Source organism: Notamacropus eugenii, chromosome 1 (assembly GCF_028372415.1).
Source record: "Notamacropus eugenii isolate mMacEug1 chromosome 1, mMacEug1.pri_v2, whole genome shotgun sequence".
NCBI classification, from domain to species: Eukaryota; Metazoa; Chordata; class Mammalia; order Diprotodontia; family Macropodidae; genus Notamacropus; species Notamacropus eugenii.
In genome coordinates this window covers 130,220,895-130,248,104 of record NC_092872.1, presented here as the reverse complement: position 1 = coordinate 130,248,104, position 27,210 = coordinate 130,220,895, and the positions used below count along the sequence as shown (strand labels likewise).

General features: G+C 38.3%; 1 protein-coding gene across 5 annotated transcripts in view; it reads right to left on the bottom strand.

The window, feature by feature from the left end:
• Positions 1 to 27,210, bottom strand: part of IQCH (IQ motif containing H) — a 305,076-nt gene that overhangs the window by 224,012 nt on the left and 53,854 nt on the right. For all 5 annotated transcript variants that reach the window (XM_072614735.1, XM_072614742.1, XM_072614763.1 and 2 more), the window contains one exon: positions 2,888 to 3,007. In XM_072614735.1, the coding sequence (XP_072470836.1) occupies positions 2,888 to 3,007 (120 nt within the window). The remainder of the gene's footprint in view (positions 1 to 2,887; positions 3,008 to 27,210) is intronic.

Here is a 27,210-nt window from a genome sequence, read left to right as displayed (position 1 = left end):
GATTCTAAGTTTACATTGCATTATATATTTATTTATTTGGAAAGTGGGACCAAAGGACTGGCATAATTCTACAGCAACTCATAGCTTGCCAAAAAGAAAAATGCTTTTATGATTCTTTTCTAGGTCGTAACAGTTATAATCAGAGTTATTTGTGCTGCAATTCAAAACAATGTTTTGTTTCTGCTGTTTTGCTATGCATTCATAATCTTTCTTTTAAAATTCATGTTAACAGAAACATGTTACAAGTCTTTTAAGGAACCTTTCTGCTTCTGGTGATAAATTGAAGTCAAGTTTTCTGTAGAGCTTTATTATTCGTCTTATATAACATCTAACTGGAGCTACGCTTGGTGGGAAAAAAATGAAAAGTATCAGTTTTTCTTGTTCTCATACCAGCAAGGACACTTCACCCAACACCTAGGCAAAAACATACATCTTAGAGGGGTCTTTACTTATTTATTTAAAATGATAAGATTGGCTTGAGAACCTGCACAATTCTACTTAGTCTGAGACAGTATCCCTTTTGACTTTGCCATTTGTCTACTAACTAACTAACTAACTAACTATATATATGTATATATGTACGTATATTTTTCTGTCAGAAATATCCAAGAAAAGATTAAGCTTCGTAAGCCCTGTGAGTTTCACTTGAGAGTAGCTGAGCACACAGCCCTCGACAACCAGATGAGATTCCACCTGTGAACATTTTAGAGTGGTTCTAAAAAGTCACTAGCCATGATGCTGGGTTTTTGTGGTTTGTTTTTTTTCTAATTAACTCTATATCACAGTGCTAGACAAATTGCCTCTTAGTTTGGGCAACTGCTTTCAAAAAGCATTTTTATGCCTGGTAACTCACAACTGTGTCATTCACAGAGGCCATTGATGTTGTTTAAAACCAAACACCTGAAAACTTCTTTTTCAGCACAGAGCTTTTTGTACAATTTATCTGTTAACTGAAATACAATATGAAAACTGTCTTTTTTAAAAAAAATTAATACTACTGAATGACTGAGTGACTTGGAATGAAACTATTCCTCAGCTTACTAATAAACTGGTTAATTCAATCAAATAATCCAGTGAGCAGTCATGTACACATAACCTAAAGGTGCTCTGAGGTGGATTTCATGGATCAGTCTATGGAAAATGAGAAGAACGTTTATCATAATGAATGGGTGCTTGATACCTCCAGGTCACTGTGTTTACATATTCTCTTAGTTATTATATATCAGCCTTAGTGCCAATGGAAAAGGTTCTCCAAAGTTATTTGTAACTGAGACTTTTAAACATTCTCTAAATACACATGCAATATCTGAGTTATCTATTTACTTTGGAAACTGTAATGAAGAGCCTGACTAAGATTCTGGCTTACAATCCTGGATGCATAATTTCCAAATTCACCTACTGCCTCTTCATCTAGGATCATAAAACCAAAGAAAAATGTTTTTAGGGACACTGGTCTTAAAATTTCATTACTCAACTGGATGAAGTTTGAATGCGATACTGTGACTGTCTTGGGTCAGTAGTAAATTCTATGCACCCAGATAATGAAGTAGTACTAACAACAAAGGCAGATGGATAGATGGGCACAGAGATATAGAAACAGAGGTGAGGAGAGAAGGGGAAAAGAAGGGAGGAGAGAGAAGAGGGTAAATGATAGTTTATAATGGTTTTAGGCTCAGGAGCAGGGGAAAAGATATTCATATTTAATTAAGAGATACTTCCATAAACTTATAAAGTCTCTGCCTAGCTTGACTTATAAAGGTCAGATTTCTGTGACTGGCTGAACAGAAAGAATGCATATTTATTCAAGATATAAGTCTAAAATAATTCACAATAGATTTTAAAGTTACATGACAGAAGAGATTTAAAGGCTCCCAAATTGCAAATTCACAAGAATAATCTAAGAAGTAGTTTTGCTGGCAGGAGATTTTCTTCTTGTACAGCACTAAAAAAAAAAAATTACAACTTTCTATTTAGAAGGAAAAAAAGCAATCAGTTATTTCATTAACATATACAGCTGAGTACTTGATAGAAATTGGAGAAAGAAAATTTAGAGATATCACATATGGCTCAATTTTTTTTATAATCATGAGAATTGGCTTATTTAGAAAGGTTGTGGAAATTAAGTTATTTAATGGTTATTCCAGTTCCCAATAATAAGAGGGCATTTTCTGCATATCTCTCTGAGTGTATCAACTTCATTGGCATCTCTTTATTTTCGTCCCCAAATGTACAGTAATAGGTAAAGAAACAACTCAGAGGGAAGGTCATTTCTAAGTAATACATCATCACTGGCAAAGCTTGGAAAGAATCTAAGATCCTTGAATGCTTTTCTTTAAACAAATTCTTTTGCATATATCCCCCTTCTAATATGGTAGACATTAAATTAATAATACCTAGTTACATAAAAGATTAGTTCTTTACATCTGCCTATAATGAGATTTTAGAGTTTGTACATAATATACATATTTACACTATTATATCTCATTTTATGCAATTATTCTTATTTTATTTTTCTAAATTCAAACCCATCACTGAAATAACATACTTAAAATTTTCTACTAATTGTCATACTTATTAAATTGCATCTTCCTCCCTCTAGTATTACAGTATGTGTCTAAAAATAACTATGTTATTTAGAAATGCCAGTAAACAAAATATATAAGGCTAAATTATCTGCAAATAAAATTTTCAATTTTCAATTTTTGTTCAACCAATTTTAACAAACAAAATAAAACTATCTCAGTAATTATAAGCATGAGGAATTAAAAAGAAAGGATCAAAACCTTATTTGAAAAGAAGGCATACGATTTCTTCTATTATCAGTAATTGACTTTTTTAATTTTAAAAGAAAAATAAGAAGAGGTCATTAAGACAGCATATTACTTACACGTCCTGGTTTTCTCTTATTGACAAATGGCATACTGATTCCATAGGTCTGATTTACAGCAGCTCTGTGGTAGGCATGTTCAGGATCATGCATGATTTTAAAATGCAGCCCCGTCTTTAGCTGAAACAAAGAAACAATGAAACTTTCAGGTCATAATTCCATTTTCAAATTATATTTTTTGCAAGAATGAAGTTGCTCACCAATACGAAGCATCCTCAAAGTAATGTAAAGTCCTTTAAAATAGTAATTTTTAATGTTCTGCTTAAAGGAAATAGGATTTTAGCTTGATCCTTTATTTAAGCTACTTATTAGTATGCTTTCTTTACTCACAGATAAGAAACCTTTTTTTCCAAACCTTCCTTTATGTTTCTTTCTATATATACATAGAGATCTCACACATCATTTTTATTATCAAGAATAATGTGAGAAACCATTGAGCAGGAGGAGGGGACAAGAAATCCCAGTTTGGATTTATTTTAAGCTTTCCAGGTCAAGGAGTTTGTCACTGAAGCCTATACTACAGATAGACAGGTAGAGGGCTCTCTTGGTCTGTTAATGCAGCCACTTTCCTCTTGGGACAATTATAGGTAAAAAGCAGTTTGGACTTGGAAAATTCATTCTAACGGATTCTGATGTCGTTTTAGAATCTCTGACTGATGTCAAATGACCAAAGATACTCATAACAGATGCTTTTGTTTTTAAAGGAGAAATTCTCTGTCATTCAAAACTATTCATTATGGTAATTTTGAGAAAGCATGAAAGTAAAGGGAGGCTTTGTTGCATAGTAGTAAAAGCCCTGGACTGAGGCATAAGATACTTGGACTTTAATCCAAACTTTGTCACTAGACAAGTATGCAACAGTGAGCAAATCACACCCCCACTCAGGATCACATTTGTAAGATGGGATCATTGGACTAAGGGGTTTCAAAGGTCCTTTACAGTTCTGAAGTTCCAGATTCTAGGTTAAACTGAATAGAAAGCCTGGCATCTGAACTGTCAGGACGGTCTCCAAAAGGCACAGTATTGTTTTTAACCACCAAATCAACTGTTTGAAATCTTGAAATCTGGATAGGGGTAACAACTGATGATTGCTTTTGCATATGTGATTGATCCAAGAGGATTGTTGAAAGGGACTAAAAAAAACCTCCCAGATAATTTCATAATCTATTTATTTCTATAATAAATAATAAAATAATATAATAAATAAATGACCTACACCTACATAGGCAAAGTGAAGGGGAAATGTGGTTAATTATCTGAAGAATTCATGCTGTATAGATGAACAATTTAGCTAACATGGGTCTTTGACCCTCTTCCTCTCTGTCTTTTTTTTCAATAGTAATTTGTTTTTGTCAGATTTCCAGATAATTGTCTCAAGTTTCCCTTTCACTCTTCTTTTGTAGCAACCTAGGATCACAGATGAGCAACATCTCGTTTCCTTTGCTTGAGGCACATACACCAATTGGCGCATACACCAGTGCCACACAATTCTAATGCTTTTGCTTCTTTGTGTTAAATCAGACACGCAGCATTATTTCACAGTATTGTCATGGAAGTTGAGTGCCTTTTATTGAAATTAATAAGTCAGCATAATTTTTTCCTTCTTAATTACACTTTTAAAATAATTTCCACACTATCAAGGATTGGGAAATTGCTAATATATATTATATTGACTGGATGTGGTTACTATAATTAAGATGCTCTTAAAATGTGGGTTCTGGATACAATTGATGGTAATGGCTTCATCTATCATGTCTAAGCTTTGTTAGAAACTTTTTAATTCCAGGATCATTGGCTCAATGGACTGTGTCAGTTTCCTTAGCTTCACCATGCTCCATCAGCTTAGTGTGGCTACAGGATTATTGTAGCAAGGAAATGATCAAATACATAATCATTATCAAAACTGGAATTAAAACACAGTTGTTTTCTGTCCCCCTTTTACAGCTGCACAGCATTGGCCACTGCTGTTCTTCAAATGAAAATCAACGTACAACAAGAAAACTAAACAGAAATGACATGCTAGCTAGGTAACTGTGAGTTTCTAAAGCAATTCTTCTGGAAATTAGTACCCAAACATTCATTTTCTTTTGGCACCAAAACTTATGTGCAGGAAATGAATGCTTCATTCTTTTGATGCTTTGATTTAAAACATCAAATTAAAAGTTAAAATGAATCTTAAATTTAAAATATAAATTAAAAAAAGACAAATGTATTAGATAATTTTATTGAAATTCACTAAAAAAGGATCTGAACCCTAAATTTACTCCCCACATATAGAGAAATACTACAAGCTTTTATTGAATTAGTAGGCTCCAAAATAAGGCTTTACACAGTAATAGCAATTATAGATAAAAAGAAAAAATAATCGTTCTATTAAGTAAAGACATACTTTGGAGAAGTATCTTTTTTTTAAAGTAAACAGTAAAATAAATCTGAGGAATCATTTTGGGGGAAGGATGTAGAAGTCTCAGACTGATCACCAAAAGATGGCTATTTATTCCATCTATTGTAAGTCACTAAACAATCTAAACTTTATATTCTCTCCTTTTGATAGTAATTACAAGCAGATATATCAAATGTGACTCTCATTTAGACTTTGGTTTGTAAGAACAAAAGTTATTATCAAAGCCAATTACTGTTTTACCTACATGGCTGCACAGAAGCGGAGAGTTCAATTTTCATCTCATCAGTGATTTTGTGGTATTTATTTTATTACTATACCATGCAGCTATATAAGAAACGAATAGCGTATGCTATTAAACAAGGGTTTCCGTATAAGATGCTAAGGTTTCTTTGAGAAAAAATTCTGAATTAAAAACACTAGGCAGCTTCTAATGCCAACTCCCCAGACATCAGCAGGCTATAAAATGATACATATCTGAGCATCAGCTTCCACAGAGAGTAATCAAAATGGAAAAGCTTCACAAAGTTGAGAGAGGCCACTTACCAACTTACCGCACAATCAGCACAATGCTGCTCTCAATAGCACTTGCTTCAAGTAAAGCTTTTTGAGTGGATAATGCTTAAATGTGGTATTATCACGGGTTAATGTTATTTGCTGTTTAATTTTATACTGGGGGGGAAGCAATCTAAACATATTCACTCAGAGTAAAATATCGCTGGCCACTTGATTAGATCTAAAATGTGGTATAGTCACAAGAACTTGGGATTTGGAGTCACAAGACCTGAGTTCAAATCCCAGCTAAGCTACTCCCTTATCTGTATGATGTTGGGCAAATTAGAGTTTACAGAGTTAATTAAGTTGGGCTGGGGCTTATTAAATCTGTAACCTTGTGCAAGTCCCATTTGCGGAAAATCAGAGTGAGAAGAGACCTCAGAGACCATCTGGTCCAACCCACAGTTATCTAGTCACTTAACCTCTCTGACCCTCAATTTTCTCTTTGTAAAACAGGGTTGAGAGACTTGGTGGAGAAGACCAACTAGATCAGACCAAAATGATCTATGCTGAAGGCACCACAATCTTGAAAGTATTAAGATTGTTTCTCAGGCTCTTTCAAAGTGGGCAAGAACCAAAAGGATGGAATAAATAATGGATAATAGGATAGCAGTCAAGGTGATGGTAATAACTACCAACTGTGACCCTACTTTTCCATCCTTATTAAATCTTGATGAAAATGATACTACACACACACACACACACACACACACACACACACACACACACACACACACACACACACACATTGAGGATATTTCTGAGTATGAGAAGGGAACAGGCAGACCTGAATGAATGATTCTCTACCATAGATCACATCTTTACAGGCACACAATTGACAGGAAAGCATAGAGAACCCAAGCCGTCCCTGTCTTACTTATTCTAGATTCCAGTTGGGTCCACCAATGCTAACCGGCTTCTTCACCCTCAGATTTTCTGAGGGCAATTGCTGCTTTCTTGAAAGATGTAAACAAAAACCTAACAGCTTATATCAGTCAACCACAGCTATCAAGTCTTTTTCTCAATGATGTCCTAAGACCATCATGTCCAAAGGAATGCTACCCGCTTCCTCCCCCTGACCCCAGCAACTCATTTCAACAAAAAGTATGCCAAAAAAATTGTATTTTTTTATTTTTAAGGTAAATATTTATCGCATATTCAAACATAAAGGACATTATATTTGTTCATCAAACAACAAAAAACTTTTCCTTTAAAATTAACAACTAAATTTTACTCTAAAAATGAGATATAAAATCTCAGAATATTTTTGAGACATTAAGGTGTGCCTGGGAACACCCAGAAAGAACATTCTGTATGTATACCTATCACAGTATCCCAGATATCTTAATTCTTTTTGTGATCAAATTTTTCTAGTCTGCCAACACATTTAAAAAACCCTAGCAACAATTATTCTCTTAGGCTTTGCAGCAGTGTTGCCCATTAAAGACCTGGTGGATCACCCCCACAGCTGAGTGGTGTGGTGCTGCCTGCTGCTAGCTGAAGGGTTGGGCCTGAGGACACACCTCAGGTTGGCATTTTGATAATGGCTGTGTTGGATGACTGTGACTTTTTGCACTAATATCCAGTGCTCCTTTGATTTGTGACAGTCTGGGCTTCTCCTGAATAAAAATAAGAATTAAAAAGTGAAAATAACTTCATTATGCAGGTAGTTGGTCTCAGACCTAAGTAGGGAGCTATTCTCCCCCCAAAATACAAGGCCACATATTGTAATGCAAATGAATTAAAGATTTTCCCCACTCAATTATGGGCCTGCCCGTTAAGGGAAGTTTGATTAGGGGAGATTTGTAGGAAGGCCCACACCTTTTGTTAATGAGGCACTGGTTTTCAAGAGCTGTGATGTCCTCTGGCTCTGGAAAATGTATAAATACTCTGAGGTGATGTTTTACTATGAGGCTTACTGATTGGAAGTGCTGGTTTGGCCAGATGAGACTCTGGGCAGGTGCTAAGGAGCCCTACCCCCCCACCCCACTTTGAAAACCCAGATGCTGGTGCTTCTCTCTCTGGTACTTATGTAGGTATGGTCAGACAGTGATCTGTCTGTTGATCTGTGATATATGTGGTCAGGCAGGTGGAAGTCCTGTCTGCTGATCTTTATTTCTCTATATTTTCTCTGAAGTTCAGGGTGCTGTTTTTTTTCTCCTGAACTAAGTGAATGATATATGTGCTCGATTAAAGTGACTGTTGACCCCTCAAAAGATGCTTTCCTTTTAGAAATGCAGATCTAAGAACCTGTGATAGTAGGCTGTCTTGTGTATGTCAGGGTACTCGCTTTTATACACATATCTATCAATTTGTTTATTATACAAAAGATTAATGTGAATTCAGAGATAACTCTTTTCAATGACCCTCTGCTTATTGACATCAATTGAAGCATAATACAAAAAAAAAGAGTGTGAAAGGGAAGGCATCCACCACTATCATGGAGGCCAACATGTCCTGTGTGCAGTTCAAATGGTAGGGGGATTCCTTACAGATGGTGAAACATTGCTATTCCTAGATGATATTATGCTAATTGCAATGAAACCCAGAATATTCTAAGGACTGTCCTAAGAATTCACACAGAAAAAACTAAATGGAAGAAAAATGCTAAATATCCAGGCTATGATAATGAAATTGGAAAGCAAGTTCATTGAGTTTGTACATTAGTATACTGATATGCAAATATATATATCTGTATATACACATATACATATATATGTGAGTTTGTGTATTTCATTCCCAAACCATCTCCGCAGGAGTCACCATGAAGTCTGGACCAGAAACCAAGCCCTAGAGCATTGAATCCTTTTATCCCTGGAACTCTTTCCCTGGGGCTCCACTGTTCTGTTTTTTGTCACCATCTCCTACTTCCAACCCTTCCCCTAGCCAGCTTCTTCTTCCCTAGCTATTTGCTCACTGTGCCCCTTCCTCTATCCCCTCATGCTTTCCAGCTCTAGAATCATAATCAAATCAGTTCTGCCATTGCTCTTGAAATGAGGTTCAAATGTCTGCTGCCCACCCCTCCTAACTCAATGATGTGAGATCCTTTCCCATTCTTCTTCCCCCTCTCTAATCCTCCCATCACTATCTTCTTCTTTCCCTCCCTCTCTAAGTCTTCTTTTAACTGATATTCTTCTTTTCATGTAAATGTTTTGGAATCATTTTCTTCAGGGTTTGTTTCCTGTGACCACGATAACTCTTTATGGTGGGAATTCTTGTTTTGTTTTGTTTGTTTGATCATTACTCCAGCTTACTTCTTGACTTTGGACTTCCTGTTTAGTGCATTTACAGTGTAAATATCTGGGCTGACCTTCTGTCTCCTTGAGTCCTTCTGCTACATTGTTGGGGGTACTGAGTATTGTGTTATTCCCGGATTTCAAGACAGCTCAGGCTTGGAGACTTGTAAGTTTTCAGTGTTCTCAACGTGATCCTATCTGGGGCAAGATCTGTTCACTCATTCAGCCTTCCTAGGTCTGAACTCTGCAAATTCTTGTTCCCCTCACAGATTCCCAAAATGGGCCATGCCATCCCCTGGGGGGCATGATTCAGTGGGGATAGTAGTAGTTTGAAATGATGCAAATTTAAAAAAAAAAACTATTAAAGGGTTAAAGAAAATAGATCTGGAGAGGGGGTGCTGAGTAATTTTTTTTAAAGGGAGTGGTAGGCCAAATAAATTTGGGAACCCCTGCACCTTGCTTGTCTCTGGTTAGAAGTTACAATACACAACAGCTGTACTCAGCCACCATCAGCCTGCTAGGGAGCTCTGCATGTCCAAAGAGACTCAGCTGCAAGTTCTCCTTTGATCTGAGACTTTGTCTTGGTTATTCCTCTTCAGGCTTTTAGTCTAACCTGGAGCTAGAACTGAGTTCACTGAATTGAGTTCATGCTCTGCTCCTGGGGTCAAGACCACATGTTTGCTTCTTAACTTGTTCCTAGCTCAGCACACAGCTATGGTCCACAGCCTAAGCTACCCTCTTCTACTATCCTTAGGTGCAAGTCCCTTCCTCAGTCTTCCCTAAATCTCTAATCGGGAACTAGCTACAAGTTGGTACCCTCTCCCATAATCTGCACTAGGTCATGGACCTCTTGGGACCTCTTTGTGAGAAATGAGCCCAACTAACAAGCCCCTAACTGTGAGAAGCATGCTCACCTTAAACAACAATACTTGTGAAATCAGGAAAGCTTTTATTACTTCTACATTCATTCCTTCTGAATGAATGGGTAGCTCCCAAGTAAGGCTACAGGAAGGCTACAATTTGTTCAGACCAATCCAAGCCCCTTTCTACTGTTCCAAGTTCTGGAACCCCCACTATACCATACACTGACTGTGACTTCATGTTCTCCTTTCTCCCTCAAACAGCTCATCAAGCCTGTTCACAAGTTTCTGACCTTTAATCTGACCATGCTAGGTCACAACTCTGACCATTTAAAGCTGGGAGTTTTAAACCTGTGGAAACATAACAACTTCCTTGTTTCTCATATCTTCTTGCCCCTGTGCACAGCCTTAGTCCTCTTCCAGTCTCTAGGCACTGGAATGTTCCAGCCAGATCACTCCTAGTCAGACTCTGTCTCTGGTGTCTATAAATCTTTCTATCTCCCTACTCCAACTTGTGCTGGAACAATGTCTCACTGTGATTTCTTTTTGGATTTTCCAATAAGGATTTGGCCTGTGGATTTTCTAGATCATTATTTAAGAGATATGGTATGGGAACTAGGCTTTATTTCTTCTTGCTACTCTGCCATCTTGACCTTGCCCTTCTATTACTCTTGGAAAAATGTGTCATGTACTACACTTTTGTTCCACTTACCATCCCTGCTTTCCAAATCAGAATATCCATCCCTAGTTATTACTCCCTTATATGTGTTGTTTCCTACTAGAATACATGTTCCTAGAGGGCTGAGAATGACTTCCATCTTGCATTTATATCCCTAGTGCTTAATACAGCACATGACATGTAGTAAGCAATTAACATATGCTTTTTCATTCATTCATTTCTGCACACCTAAAGAGGCAGTCATGATGGACAATGAGTTGGACTTAGAATTGAAGAAGATGAAGGGAGTAGAATGGTTTGGATTTGGGAAAATGATACAGAGCTTTTAATGACATCAAGCTGTTCTGTGCAACAAAAACCCATGTTTGTTTATTCTCTAAACACAAATGTCTCCCAGTTGATGCAATTTGGCTTTGAATTTTAAAACCCCACAATCTTGAAAGAATCAAAGTTGGGAGTAGGTCAAAAATCAATAGAGAGATACATGCCCACTGGAGGCAAATAAGCTGAAGTAGATTTACAGAGAGGACTCACATGTAAAAGGATATTATTTCTGAAGAAAAGGGTATTAGACTAGAAAAGAAAGTGGCTGGAAATATAGTGAAAGTGAAGGTTACTGAATGGACAGCTTGAATCCTGCATTGACAACCACAAAATGTAAAAAAAAAAACAGAGGAAAGGCTCTTATCATATTGTGTGGACCCTCTGTGGAATATATAGATGTATATATGTACGTATGTATATGAACATGGACAGGAATTATAGCTGGGTGAGAACTGAAAAGTATGAGAACTGACTGGAGGGAGGGAATACCCACATTAATGGACTAAATATAATGAAATATTCATATGTTAAGTATAACAGGCAAGGCTGAGGTAGGAAAGGAGCATATTTCCCAGGATGCTTAAGAACTGTGTACAAATGTTTTTAGAAGAGAAGATAAAATTCCTTTACTCATAAGGTCAAATGCCTGTGACCTAGATCTTGATTGTGGAGGAGGAGGATTAATAGAAACCTACACTGAAATCATAATCACACAGAGCAGACTTTAGTGTCTGACTCACAGGAGTCACAGAGAGTGGTTGCAACATGGCATTGACTTAATTCTCCAGTGAAGTCTTTGGTTCCAGGACATCTCTAAAGCACACTCTACATTTAGAGGGTGTTGTGTACCTGACTGTATTCTTTCGGACTTAAATACTAATCATGAAAATATTCTCAGTGTAAAAATCACCACTATGGCTCACTGTTTCCAGAAAATGGAAACTTTTGAAGTTAACTCAGTCAAGTATTCAGCTATTTGCTATATGAAGAGTCCCAAAGAACAAGAGTGTTGAAACTCTAAAATATTTAATCATGATAGAATTTAATTCAACAAATATTTATTCAGCACTAACAGCAAAGACAGAAGCAAATAGGTAAATTAATTCATTTCCTTATTTAAAATTAGAGAGGACTGAGTTAGCTGGTCTCTAAGGTTCCTTTCAATATGTGCATAGATAAGTAAATAAAACTGCATGTAAAGTAATTGAGGAGGGCTTGAATAACAACTGGAGAGGGGAGGTTACATAAAGAATAGTGTAGGAGATTCTGCTTGAGCAGAGACTTGAGGGAAATATGGGATTCTAAGAGGAAGAAGTGAGGAAGGAAGACCATTCTTGGCCTGGGAGAATAGCCTAATCAATGACATGGAGGTGGGAAATGCAAACAATACCTCAGTGGGTCTCATTTGCAATCTACCTGTTGTGAGGATCAAATGGTCAATTTGACTATATTAACTGTTATGAATTGTAAGGTGGTTCAGATTATAGACAAAAATAGGGATAGCTGATACCTTCAGTGCTTTAAAATTTATAAAACTCTTTGTGTGATCAGAAAGCATCATGTAGATCATCTGGGCTGAGAGGATACTACTCCCCTACTTGAGAAACTTCAATAGCTCCCTATTCCTTCTAGGATAAAATATAAACTACTTTGATGTTTAAAGCCCCTTTCAGATGCATCCTAATCTATTTTCTCCCACACTCAAAGCACATTACTCCTACTATAATTACTCCTACTACACTCTATATTCCCAAGTAGGTATGGTTTACATTTCCCTCTGCTTAGAAAAATCTGGGCCTGAGGCTCCTGCAAAAAGCTCATGGCTCTAAAAGACAAAGGCCTGGATTGTACTCTTTGATGAATCCTCAAATTGAAGACTCGACCTCTTTGAAATCCAATTTCCACATCTGTAAAATGGGATGAGATTTATGATCCTATGGATAGTTGTGAAATGAGTCCATGAAAAGTGGTTTGCAAACTTTAAAGCACAGTATGCATCAACTATTTTGCTATTATTATTTATAATACCAAACTACCTTACAATTCAAACAGTTAACACAGTTAAATTGATCATTTGATCCTTACAAGTAGATCGCAAATGAGGTTCCATGAGAAGAAATGACTTGTTCAAAAACATCATGGAAGGAAGAGGTGGAATCAGGGTGTGAATTTAGGCCTTCTAGATTGGGGTTCTTTGCACTGGACCTGTCTTCGTCTCATACTAACTCATTTGCAGGCTGGAGACAGCAAGCTTATAAACAAAGAACAATGTAAACATTTAAAACAATTATGTGAAAACATAATGGATGTTAATTAGATTCAGAGTTGTCTACAAACTGCTGAAGAGTCAGTCCACATTCCTGTTCTCTATGATGAGTTCTTACTAGCAACTGCATAAAAAATGAAAGCGAAAATAGAAAAATGGAGGGAGGAGGGATTAGAAGAAATTCTGACCATTTTCTCTTTCTTTTCAAAACATAAACATTTTCAAATATACATTGGGTAGAATGAATAAATTGTGCATCTTATTTCTAATTAAACAAATCAAAAGTGTTTATCACGCAAGTTTTGTATGTGGAATGAAATTCCTAAAACAGTGGTCCACTTTTGGGGAAAGAAGGGTTTAAAGTAGCAACTGGGGCTTACCTAGTTTAAAAGACTGGAAGTGGGCAATTATAGGTGGCAATATACCAGCTGGATTTCACAAGTACTTAATAATAAAAGCTTTTATGTTAGTTTGCTAGGCATGTAGAACAGCTGGCAAAACAGCACTGTTTGTCATTTACTTTATAATGGGAAATTAGGGCTATCTTTTGTGTCAGTGGATATGCATTTTTAAGCAGATGTCACAGATATTAGAAATGAAAGGACAATGGGGCTCCCTGCCACCCCCTCCAGGTAAAGTCAGGGTAGGAAATATTCTAAATTTTCTTTCTAAATTAAGTTCATCCAAGCACACAGCATCCAAAAACACATGATTATCTTCAGTACATGAATCATTATTTGTATGAATATTTTTCATGATTCAACTATTTTTCTGCAAGTGATTGACCACAATTTGATTTTTTAAATAATTTGTGCACAGTGAGATTTTTTAAAAATTCCATCATTGAAATCTTTCAAAAAAAAAAGTTTTACACAGTCCTTTACATGTTATCTCATTTGATCCTCACAACAACCTTGTGAGGTGTATATACATATGTATATATAATCCCCATTTTATGGATGAGGAAACTATGGCAAACTGAGATTAAGTGATTTACACAAGATGACTCAGCTAGAAAGTGGCTAAGACAACATTAGGACCTTAATCATTTTTAATTCAATTCAATCATTTTTTAATCACTTCTATCATGTATATAACTATGGAAAATAACAGAAGTAGAAAACTCTGTCCTTGCCCTCAAGGAGCTTACAATGCATAAACATATAAGAGATTAGAGAAAAGAACCTATGGCAATATAAAAATAATTGCATGACTGTGTGCTACTTGTGTGTATGTGTCCTCTTGAAATCCAAAGTAAGGAAAGGATTATTGTGAGAGTGGGGTTAATCAAGGAGATTTCCTGGATGGGTGAGTAGAAGGAGGGAGATAGTCTGGGGAATAACATAGAGGTAAGAAGGAGAAGGATGTGTCTAAGTGACAATAGAGAGGCTGTCCCAAGTACTGTGGAAGGGTCATGCTAGGGAAGAATGAGAGATAGGACTATCAAATGGGGAATTAGCAGCTATGTGGCACAGTGGATAGAGCACCAAGCATGGAGTCAGGAAGACTCATGTTTCTGAGTTCAAATCTGGCCTCACACACTTACTAGCTGTGTGACCCTAAGCAAGTCATTTCACCCTGTTTGGTTCAGTTTCCTCATCTGTAAAATGAGATGGAGAAGGAAATGGCAAACCATTCCAGTATCTTTGCCAAGAAAATTCCAGATGGGGTCAAGAAGAGTCAGATACAACTGAAAATGACTGAACAACAAATGTGATTTAGAAAATTAAATAGGGGCAGAGCCAAGATGGTGGAGTGAGAGCAAGTACTCACCTAAGCTCTAAGACAAACTCCTTCAGATACCTCTAAAAAAAGAATCTGAACAAATTTTAGAATGGCAGAATATAATAGGAGACAGAGTGTGGCAGATTTCCAACTCATGACAGCCTAGAAGGTTGATGGGAAGAATCTGATGAACAGGACTGTTGGAGTGCACAGTGCACAGGCTGTACCAGCATGGACCCTGCCATAAGAAAGTCTAGCAAAAATCCCCGGGCAGTCTGAATCAGCAGCAGCACTGCAGATTCTCAAACATGTCAGCCCAGAGTGGGAATGCAGTGGAAGTGAGCAAGGGAGAAGTGTGGCACCCCAGGTAACAGCAACAACCACTACTGAGACTATCAGCCTGCAGATTAAATGTTTCTAAGTCACCTACTTGAACTTCTGGGAGCCAACATGGTGGAGTAAATCTGTAAATGCTCTACCCCTCCCCTTGTTGACCTTGAAAAACCCAGGGAGTATTTCCCCAGGAAAAATCCTGGAACAATGGAATCAGCCAAAGGCTGATTTTGTACCATGAGGCTAGGAAAATTGCAAAGGGGGGGGGGTTCCCTCTTTCTGTGGCTGAAGGAGACCAGTGTAGGATCAGAGCTGTCCCAGACTACCACACCTCAGTGAACTGGGAGGAGATCTTGAGCCCCAGTGGGATGGAGCCCATAATTGCCAACACCAGGGCCCCAGGCATGCCTCAGCACAGCTAAGGGAATCAGTAAGACACTAGCGCAGATGGGATTCACCAACTGCTGAGCTTGCCTATGCTCTAGCTCAGGAGAGGAGACCTCCTGTGGCCAGACCAACCTTCCCCAACACTTAGTGCAGTTGGGTCCAGGGTAACTCCAGGGAAACTCAGAAAGACTTCACCTGGCCACTGTTTTGACACACCAGCCAGCTCAGCACCAGGAAAGGAGCAGCATTTTGGTTTCTAGCTAAAAAAACCAGAGGCCACAATATACAAAGCCTCAAATTCTAAGCACAAGAACTGTGGGACAGAGCCCCCTATGCCCCAGAAGCAGAAAAAGCCAGGAAAAGGGTGATCATCATGAGCAAGAAGCAAACCAGAAAAGAAAAGGCCATAGAATCTTTCTATGGGGACAAGGAACAAAACATGAATACCAAAGAGGTAAGCACTGAGATTGTACTCCCATCTGAAACTTCAGAAGGGAATATGAACTGGTCTCAAGGCCAAAGAGCAGTCTTGGAAGAGCTCAAGAAGGATTTTAAAAGCAAATTGGAGAAGTAGAAGAAAAACTGGCCAATGATTTAAAAAATATGAAAAAAATCATGAAGAATTTAAAAGGAAAATTGGGAAAATGAAAAAGGAAGTACAAAAACTAACTGGAGAAAATAACTCCTTAAAAGGAACAATTGGACAGATGGAAAAGGACATGCAAAAGTTAACTGAAGAAAACAATCTATTAAAAAATAGAATTGAAGGCAGAGCCAAGATGGCGGAGTAGAAAGATGCATATACTCTAGCGCTTCCCCCACAGCCCACAAAATACCTGTAAAAAATGACTCTCAACAAATTCTAGAGCACCAGAAGCCACAGAACAACAGAGGAAAAGAGGTTTCCAACCAAAGGTAACCTAGAAAGCCAACAGGTAAGAAACAATTCAAATATTGAGAAACTACAGCCAGTATCACACAGGACCTTGCAGTTTCTACATTAAAAAATTGGAGGGACTGGAATATGATATTTCATAAAGCAAAGGAACTGGGACTAAAACCAAGAATCAATTACCCAGCAAAACTGAGCATAATATTTCTGGGAAGGAGATGGACATTCAATGAAATAAGGGATTTCCAGACCTTCCTGATGAAAAGGCCAGAACTCAACAGAAAATTCAGTCTTCAAACACAAGTCTCAAAAGAGGCATAAAAAGGTAAACGGGGGAAAAAAACTAAACTTGTTATTCAATATGGATAAACTGTTTACATCCCTATAAGGGAAGATGATACTTGTTAATCGTGAGAACAGTATATTTATTATCATATTTACAGGGGATATACATAGATAAAGGGAGTGGGTATAAATTAGATGATGTGATTATAAAAAATGTGATTTAAGGGTGCAAAGGGATTGTAATGTGAGATGTGAAAAGGAGGAAGTAGAAAAAGATAAATTACATCACAGGAAGAGGCACAAAATATATTACAGTAGAGGGAAAGAGGGGAGGGAGATGTTTGAGATTTACTCTCATCTGATTTGGTTCAAGCAGAGAACAATAAACTCAGTTAAGTATAGAAATCTAACTAGCTCTACAGGTAGGAGGGGAAAGGGGAAAGAAAATGGAGAGGAGGCTAAAAGGGAAGGAAGAAGTAGTAAGGGAACAGGGAAGTAAAAGGGAGGGGGCTGAAAGAAGGGAGGGAAGACTGAGGGAGGTGGTAGTCAAAAATTAAAACTATTGTGGAGAGGAAGGGAGAAGGGAGAATTAAAAGCATAAATGAGGACAAAATGGATGGAGGAAAAGACACAGATAGTGATCATAACTGTGAATGTGAATGGTATGAACTCTCCCATAAAACAGAGATGGATAGCAGAAAGGATTAAAAACCATAATCGAACAATATGTTGTTTACAAGAAACACATTTGAAATGGGGGGTACACACAGGGTAAAGGTAAAAGGTTGGAGAAGAATATATTATGCTTCATCTGATGTAAGAAAAGCAGGGTTAGCATTGGTAATCTCAGACAAAGCAAAAGCAGAAATAGTTCCAATCAAAAGAGATAAGGAAGGAAACTATATCCTGCTAAAAGGCACCATAGACAATGAGCAATATCATTACTAAACATATATGCTCCAAGTGGTATAGTATCCAGATTCTTAGAGGAGAAGTTAAGGGAGTTACAGGAAGAAACAGACAGCAAAACTATACTAATGGGGGACCACAAACTCCTCCTCTCTGAACTTGATAAATCTAATCTCAAAATAAACAAGAAAGAAGTTAAGGAGGTGAATAAAACTCTGGATGAGGTAGATATGATAGATCTCTGGAGAAAACTGAATGGGGATGGAAAGGAATATACTTTTTTCTCTGTGGTACATGTCACCACTAGGGGCAGCTAGGTGGTGCAGTGGATAGAGCACCAGTGCAGGAGTCAAGAGGACCTGAGTTCAAATCTCACCTCAGACACTTGACACTCACTAGCTGGGTGACCTTGGGCAAGTCACTAACCCCAATTGCCTCATCTTGGGTCATCTCCAGCCATCCTGATGATGGAAGTTATTGTAGAAAACTGAAAACAAATAAATTAATAAAAAAGAAAAAAATAAAAAAATTAAATATAATTTAAAAATCATTAAATAGTGATAAACAACAAGAAATTACTTTATTTTTTCGAAATCAGTCATAAATGATTATGTACCTGGATAAGTTTAGTTCTCAAATATTAAGTATCAGAGGTTGAATTACTCTCATTTTCTATATACAATGAATTCTATAGTATATATTTTGCCTTATTCTTTTAGTTCAGTATCTGAGATTGGGTTGTCATTAAGCAATTCAGAAGTAGCTTATACAAGAGAGAAGAATTGTTTATTCTACCATCCCCCACCCCTGCAGACAGAAAATCTCACTGCTCATCCTGTAGGTTGCAGAATAGTTCATGAACCTCCTGGTATACTCTTCTAGGGAAAGAATAGTACGTGCTAAAGAATAATCAGAAAACTATCAGTAATCAGCAACCTTTCTTCGAAAAAAACATTAATAAAATTGTCTCAAATGTATTCAACTCTTTACAATGGAAAGGACTTTCCTTACAACAATCCTGCTGGTGTAGGCATTAGAAGTATTATTACCATCCCCATCTTGTAAGTGAAGACAGTTCAATGACTTAACTAAAGTCACACAGGCTTAGTGTATGTGAATCTGCTGAAATTGGACACAGAATTTAGTTTAAGTAGAGAGCTGGGGATGGATAGGGTCAGGAAAGAGGCCTTTCTCCCTTAATATGACTGGAAAATATCTTTGTGCCCTATAGAATCAGAGTAGATTGTGTCTTATGTTTTGCTATATAACTGCAAGTTATATCTTCTAATATTTAATATTTGATATTTTTAAGAGAATGTGTATATGTAGTAGGAGTCAATTCAAGTCATATAGAGTCAAATTTTCCTAAAACATAAGCTACATGCTGGGCAGATATAAGGCATTTTCCCCACAACTGTAAGGTATTACATCAGCCACTGAAAGGATAATTTCTTTAAACAACACCCTAGGGGAGGGAATGGTTAATATCGTTTCAAAGAGTGCTCAGTCTCAAGAAGAATTTATAAACTGAGAGATATGGGTAAAAATCCAGTTTGAGGGTTACAGTATGAAATTAAACCTTGTGATCTGATATATTTTGTTTCAAATGTAGAAGAATTATTTATAAAACTTTTATTGTAAAACAGCAATTCCAGGGATACTTAAAGAATGATACTTACTTGAGCTAAGTATGGGTTTAATCTCCTCCTCGTCCTACATCTGCCGCATGTCTATTGCTATTATTTCTTCCTTCACTCCCGTCTCACATGAAGAGGTGAGCCTTCTTCTTGACAAGGCAAGTCCCTCTATATGCAGATGTGATTCCACTTCATTCTATCTTCTTCAGAATATTGCCTCCTTTATCATCCCCATTCTATCACTTATTTTCAATCTTTTTGTCAATTAGCTATTTCCCTACTATCTACAAGCATGCCTGTATCTCTACTCCATCTTTAAAAAAACTCACTTGACCCTTCCATCTCACACTATTACCCTGTGTCTTCCCCTTCTGTTGCTAAACTCCTTGAGAAGACTATCTATAACTGATGTCTCTACTTCTTTTCCTCTCACTCTCTTCTTAACACTACAATCTAGCTTCCAACCTTCATTCAACTGAAATTTCTCTCTCCATTTATCAATGGTCTCTTAATTGCCAAATCCAGCAGCCTTTTTTCAATCCTCATCCTGTTGGCCTCTCTGAAGCTTTTGGCACTATCAATTACCCTCTTCTTCCTGTCATTCTTTACTCTCTCGGTTTCTGTGACACTGCTCTGTCCTGGTTCTCCTCCTACTCTGACTGCTCCTTCTTAACCTCCCTTGTTGCATCTTTGCCCAGGTCACAACTACCAAAAGTGGGTATCCTCCAGGGCTCTGTCCTCTTCTCTTCTCCCTCTATACAATTTCACTTGGTTATATCTTTGCTTCCCATGGATTCAGTTATCACCTCTATGCTGATGATTCCTGTATCTATTTATCCAGATCAATTTAGATCTCTCTTCTAATTTTTAGACTCATAACTCTGGCTGCTTATTGGACATCTCACACTGGATATTCCATGGACATCTTAAACTCAACAAATATGAAACTGAACTCATTATCTTTTTCTCCCAAACTCTCCCCTATTTCATATTTCCCTGTTATTGTTAAGAGTACCACCAGCCCTGCAGACTGGCAACCTAGGGATCATCCTCAACTCTTTAATCTTTCTCTCTCAACACCTCCCACAGATTTATTCTGTTGCCAAACCCTATTAATCTTATCTTCATAACATCTCTTGCATACAACCCCTTCTCTCCTCTGCTACTACTCTGATTGCAAGTCTTCATCATCTCATGAGTCAACTATTGAAATAATCTGCCCCAAGTCTCTCCCTGTTCCAATCCATCCTCTACTCAGCTGTGAAACGAATCTTCTTAAAGTACAGATTTGACCATGTTAAACAACACCCACCACCACTACCTCAATAAACATGAGGGGCTCCCTATCACCTCTGGGATCAAATATAAAATCTTCTATTTGCATTCAAAACCCTTGCAGCATGATCCTTTTCTACCTTTCCATACTCCTTACATCTTACTGTCCCCTCCAAAACCTCCTTCCAACCAACACTCTGCATGTAGTGACACTGGTCTTGTTTTTTCTTGAACAAGACATTCCATCTCCCAACTCAGAATTTTCATGACTGTCTCCATGCCTGGAACTCTCTTTCACCTCCTTTTTCCCTCTTGACTTCCCTGGCTTCCATCAAACACTAATTAAAATCCCATCTTTTATAAGAAACCTTTTTTGTTAGTCTTTATGATTGATTATTGTCAGTTTATTCTGTATATATTTTGTTTGTACATAATTGTTTTTATACTGTCTCCCTCATTAGACTGTGACTGTCTTTTGCTTAGTGTACTGTTTAGCACACAGTGGGCACTTGGTAAATTCTTATTGACTAATTATGGCAAAATTCCTATACAATTAGGTGATCTGGTAATTGTTGGAGAACCAGACCCAGTTATTAAGGAATTAATACCAATCTTGAGGGAGGATTTTAGTGGAGTATTAAAGGGCTTTTTCCCTGATCCTGTTCTATTCAATATTTTTAGAAATTATTTAAAGGCAGTCATGACATATTTATCAAATTTACAGTGACAAATCTTGAAGGGACTCTTATTAAACTGGACAACAGAACTGAGATCTAAAAAGTTCTTGACAGGCTGGGGAGAAAAGGGTTAAGTCTAATAATATAAGAATAGGGATGCAAACTCCTAGGCTTGGGTTCAAAACATCAGTTGTAGGGGGTGCAGCCAAGATGGCAGAGTGGAAGGATGGACCTGAAGAAGTTCTCCCCCCAAAGCCCATAAAATACCTGTAAAAAATGACTCTAAAAAAATTCTAGAGCAGCAGAAGCCACAAAACGATAGAGTAAAAGAGATTTCTAGCCTAAGACAGCCTAGAAGGCTGACAGGAAAGGTCCATTGCACTGGGCTCAGAGCAGAGCACAGCCCACCCTTTGCTGCCTGGTGCAGCAGGGACAGGACCAGAGCAGGCTTCAGGATGCAAAATCACAGGGAGTAGCTGTGACTCCCAGATTTTTCAACATACAAATGCCAAAGACAGCTTCAAAGGTCAGTGAGAATGCTCTTTCTCCTGGGTGAGAAGGGAACATGGTCTAGCCCCAGCCTCAGGTGGTGGCAGCAACCATTTTTGGAGCCCTCTGCCTAAAGACCCTGGGGGAATCAAGTGCCAATCTGGATCTCAGACCTGAGTGACTGTCCTGGAGTGAGGAGGTGCACTGACTGGTGGAGCTGGTGGAGGCTCTGGAGAGGGAATTCTACTCAAAGATCCTGGGCAAAAAATCTAGTGGTTGCTCCCAGAACAGTGTGCAGGCCAAGAGAGGAGTAAATTCCTCTGCCTTGATTGTGCCACCATGGAGAAACTGAGAACTTACAGGTCCCTAGAGTATACTCTGCACTTGACAAAGGACTCAAAAGTCAAGTAACTGGCTGGGAAAATGCCCAAAAAAGGGGGAAAAATAAGACTATAGAAGGTTACTTTCTTAGTAAATATGTATTTTCTCCTATCCTTTTGGATGAGGAAGAACAATGTATATCATCAGAGGAAGACATAAAAGTCTAGGCTTCTGCATCCAAAACCTCCCAAATAAATATGCAATGCTCTCAGGCCATGGAAGAGTCTGAAAAGCATTTTGAAAATCAAGCAAGAGAAGTAGAACAAAAATTGGGAAGAGAAATGAGAGCAATGAAAGAAAATCATGAAAAGTGATTCAACAGCTTGCTAAAGGAGACCCAAAAAAATGCTAAAGAAAATAACACCTTTAAAAATAGACTAACCCAAATGGCAAAAGAAGTCCAAAAAGCCAATGAGGAGAAGAATGCTCTAAAAAGTAGAGTTAGCCAAATGGAAAAGGAGGTTCAAATGCTCACTGAAGAAAATAGTTCTTTAAAAATTAGAATGGAGCAGATGGAAGCTAATGACTTTATGAGAAACCAAGAAATTACAAAACAAAATCAAAAGAATGAAAAAATTGAAGACAATGTGAAATATCTCATTGGGAAAACAAATTACTGGAAAAATAGATCCAGGAGAGACAATTTAAAAATCATGGGACTACCTGAAAGCCATCATCATAAAAAAGAGCCTAGACATCATCATTCATGAAATTATCAAGGAAAACTACTCTGATATTCTAGAACCAGAGGGTAAAATAAATATTGAAAGAACCTACCAATCAACTCCTGAAAGAGATCCAAAAAGAAAACCTCCTAGGAATATTGTAGCCAAATTCCAGAGTTCCCAGGTCAAGGAGAAAATATTGCAAGCAGCCAGAAAGAAACAATTTGAGTATTGTGGAAATACAATCAGAATAACAAGATCTAGCAGCTTCTACATTAAGGGATCAAAGGGCTTGGAATATGATATTTTAGAAGTCAAAAGAACTACGACTAAAACCTAGAATCACCTACCCAATAAAACTGAGTATAATACTTCAGGGGGAAAAATGGTCATTCAATAAAATGGAGGACTTGCAAGCACTCTTGATAAAAAGACCAGAGCTGAATAGAAAATCTGACTTTCAAACACAAGAATCAAGAGAAGCATGAAAAGGTAAACAGCAAAGAGAAGTCATAAGGGACTTACTAAACCTGAACTGTTTACGTTCCTACATGGAAAGATAATTTTTGTAACTCTTGAAGCTTTTCTCAGTATTTGAGTAGTTGGAAGGATTATTCATATATATAATATATATATATACATATGTATATATATACATATACAGAGGGCACAGGGTGAGTTGAATAGGAAGGGATGATCTAAATTATTTTTAAAAATTGATAAATTAATTATAATTAATAAATTAACAATTATAATTAATAAAAATAAAAAATAATAAGAGAGAGGAATATATTGGGAGAAGAGGGGGAGAAATGGAATGGGGCAAATTATCTCTCATAAAAAAGGCAAGAAAAAGCTTTTTTCAATGGAGGTAAGAGGGAAAAAGTGAAGCTTACTCTCATCACATTTGGCTTAGAGAGAGAATAACATGCACACTCAATTTAGTATGAAAATCTATCTTACACAACATGATAGGGGAGAAAGGGATGAGTGGGGTATGGGAGGGATGATAGAAGGGAGGACAAATGGAAGGAGGGAGTAATTAGAAGTAAACATTGTTGGAGACAGGATAGGATGGAGGGAAATATAGTTAGTCTTTCACAACATGACTATTATGGAAGTATTTTGCAAAACTACACATATATAGCCTATATTGAATTGCTTGCCTTCTCAGTGGGGATGGATGGGGAGGGAGGAAGGCAGAGAAGTTGGAACTCAAAGTTTTAGGAAAGAATGTTGAGAATTGTTATTGCATATAACTGGGAAATAAGATATACAGTAATTGGGTATAGAAATCTATCTTGCCCTATAAGAAAAGAGAGAAGATGGGGATAGGGGAAGGGAGGCATGTGACAGAAGGGAGGAAAGATTGGGGGAAGGGGTAATCAGAATGCATGGTGTTTGGGGGGGGAGGGGAGAGATGGGGAGAAAATTTGAAACTCAAAATCTTGTGGAAATGAATGCTGAAAACTAAAAATAAATAAATTTAAAAAAAAAGAAAAAAATCAACTGCACAGCCAAATGGTAATGCAAATATGGTTAAACAAGACTTAACATGAAAAGGATCTGTGAGTTTTAATGGACCATGTGTTCAATATGAGTTAACAATGTGAAGTGAAAGCCCAATAAAGTACTCTTAGGCTGCTACAACAGGCCAAGAAAGGGAGCCAGTGTTCAAAGTGTACTCTGAACTGGTAAGATCACATCTGGAACACTGTGATCAGTTAGGGACACCACATTTTTTTTTAAAGAACACTGACAAGACAGAGCATCAGGTGGAAATTCTAAACCAGGCCACATGAAGGTTGGTTGACAGAATCGGGGCTATTTAACCTAAAGCAGAAAGGGAAAAGACATGATTGCTATCATCAAATGTGTAAAAAAAATTCATGTGAAAGAACAATTAGTTTTTTTCTGCATAGTCTCAGATAGCAAAACAATGGTTGGTGGAAGTTGATAGAAAACACCTTCAGCTCAATTTAAGGAAAAAGCTTTTTAACCATCAGAGAGTTGTTTCAAACATGCAATGGGCTGTCTCAGAGCATGGTAAATTCCTTAACAACTGAAGGATGTATGAAGCTTGATGGGACTCTCATGTGCCAGGCCTAGAGGCCTGTGTGGGCTACCCGAGTCTTCTTACCTCACCTCCGAGGTCTTCGGTTGGCCAAAACCGGATGCTCATACGAGAGAAAGGACGTTCCAGCGTCGAACAAGGGTTGAGCTTTATTTCAGGGTCTCGGTTACAAGTGCAGGGGGGTCTTCCTTAGGAGGAAGAGGGGGAGATTTCCTAAGGAGGCTAAGATCTTAAGGGATTGGAAGTAGAAGTACAAGCGGGGAGAGAGGGGGAGGGGAGAAAGGAAAGAAGAGAAGCGGAGCCTACTGTCCTCTTGGCTCCTCACGTGCTAAGAGAGCTTTCAGGCTTCCTCAATCCTACTTAACCTTCAGCCGCATAGTTTGCATCTGAATACCGTGCTGTTAGGTAACTAGGTGTGCCCAGATTCGGGACAATCTCGAGGGCGGGGAGATCTCTCTCCCATCACGTTTCTCACGGAAGAGGCGGAATTACTCAAGATAGCTCGGTTCACCTCGATTCCCTGCCGTTTCCTGGGGGGGTCTCGTGAGAGCTCTAAGATTTAGAAGCTCCCACCTTTACCTGCCCGAGACTGTCCACACGGAATTGAGCTTCCAATCCCAACACTCATGGAGGGAGGACGAAGTTGAACTAGATGACACCTGAAGTCCCAATTCAATTGGCCAATCTTTAAGACTGGTAGACTCCCAGGGGGTGGAGCCAAGATGGCGAGTGAAAGCAACGACTCACATAAGCTCCTGGACAAACTCCTCTGGATATCTCTGAAAGGAGAATCTGACCAGACTTTGGAGGTGTAGAATCCAGTCGGTGACAGACTTTGACAGATTCGGAGCCCAGGTTGGACTGGAAGGTCCACGGGAAAGATCTGTTCCGCGGGGGTAAGCCCCCAGCGCACAGCGCAGCGTGGTCAGCGCAGCAGGGCGGAAGGGACCTGAGAAACCCGAGAGTGGCGGGCGAAACCAGCGGAGCAGGAGACAAGCCAAACCGAGCCGGTGAGAGCCGCTGAGCGCCAGATATCAGCGCAGCAGCCCTTGAAACCTTCAGCCTGAAGACTAAACTTCGGTAAGTCACCTATTGGAACTTCCGGGAGCTAGGATGGCGGAGTGATCAGTAAATGCTCTCTCCTCCCCCCTGATGACCGTGAAAGAACCATAAAATTCTTCCCCAGATAAATCCTGGATCAGCAGGAACAGCAGAAGGGGGCAAATAGTCTCATAACACCAGAGGCTAGAAAAATAGCAAAGGGGGATTCTTCCTATTGTGGTGGAGGCGATCTGGAAGGACAGACGACCCAGGGCAGAGAAAATTCGCACTGAGACCCAGGCAAGCCTCAGTGCCGGGAGACGAGTCCCAGGAGGGGCGGGAACACGCATTAGCTTCTAGGCGTGCCCCAGCCCTCCAGGGGAAAAGGGAAGACAATAGGGAAGCTGGGATCACCATCCCCTGACCTTGCCTTTGCCTCAGGTCAGCTGAGGAGATCTCCTGAGACCAGACCACCCCTCCCACACACCTAACAAGCTAACCCCAGGGTTGATCGGGGAAAAAAAAAACAAAAGCCTGCTTTTAGCCTAGACACATCAGCTCAATTTAAAGATCTGTACCTTCTGACTGAAAGAACCAGAAGCTACAACACTCAGTCAACATCATGAATCGGAAAAAGCAGACGAAAAGTGAAAAAACCATAGAATCTTTCTATGGGGACAAGGACCAAAACACAAACACCAAAGAGGTCAGAGCTGAGACTGTACTTCCATCTGAAACCTCAGATGGGACTATGAATTTCTCGCAAGCACAACTAGATTACCTGGAACATCTGAAGAAGGATATAAAAGAAAAACTGGCCAATGATCTTAAAATTATAAAAAAAGAATTCACTGATGAGAACATCACTCTGAAAAGGAAAATTGAACAAATGGAAAAGGAAGTTCAAAAATTAACTGGAGAGAATAATTCCCTAAAAGGAAGAGTTAATCAAACGGAAAAGGAAACCCAAAACCTAATTGGGAAAATTGATCAGATGGAAAAGGAAACCCAAAACCTAACTGGGAAAATTGGTCGAATGGAAAAAGAAGTACAAAAATTAAATGGAGAAAATAGCTCCTTAAAGGGAAAAATTGGTCAGATGGAAAAGGAGATGCAAAAGCTAACTGAAGAAAACAATACAATGAAGATTAGAATTGGGCAAGTAGAAACTAATGACTCAATGAGGCAACAAGAATCAGTCAAACAAAATCTAAAGAATGAAAAGATAGAAG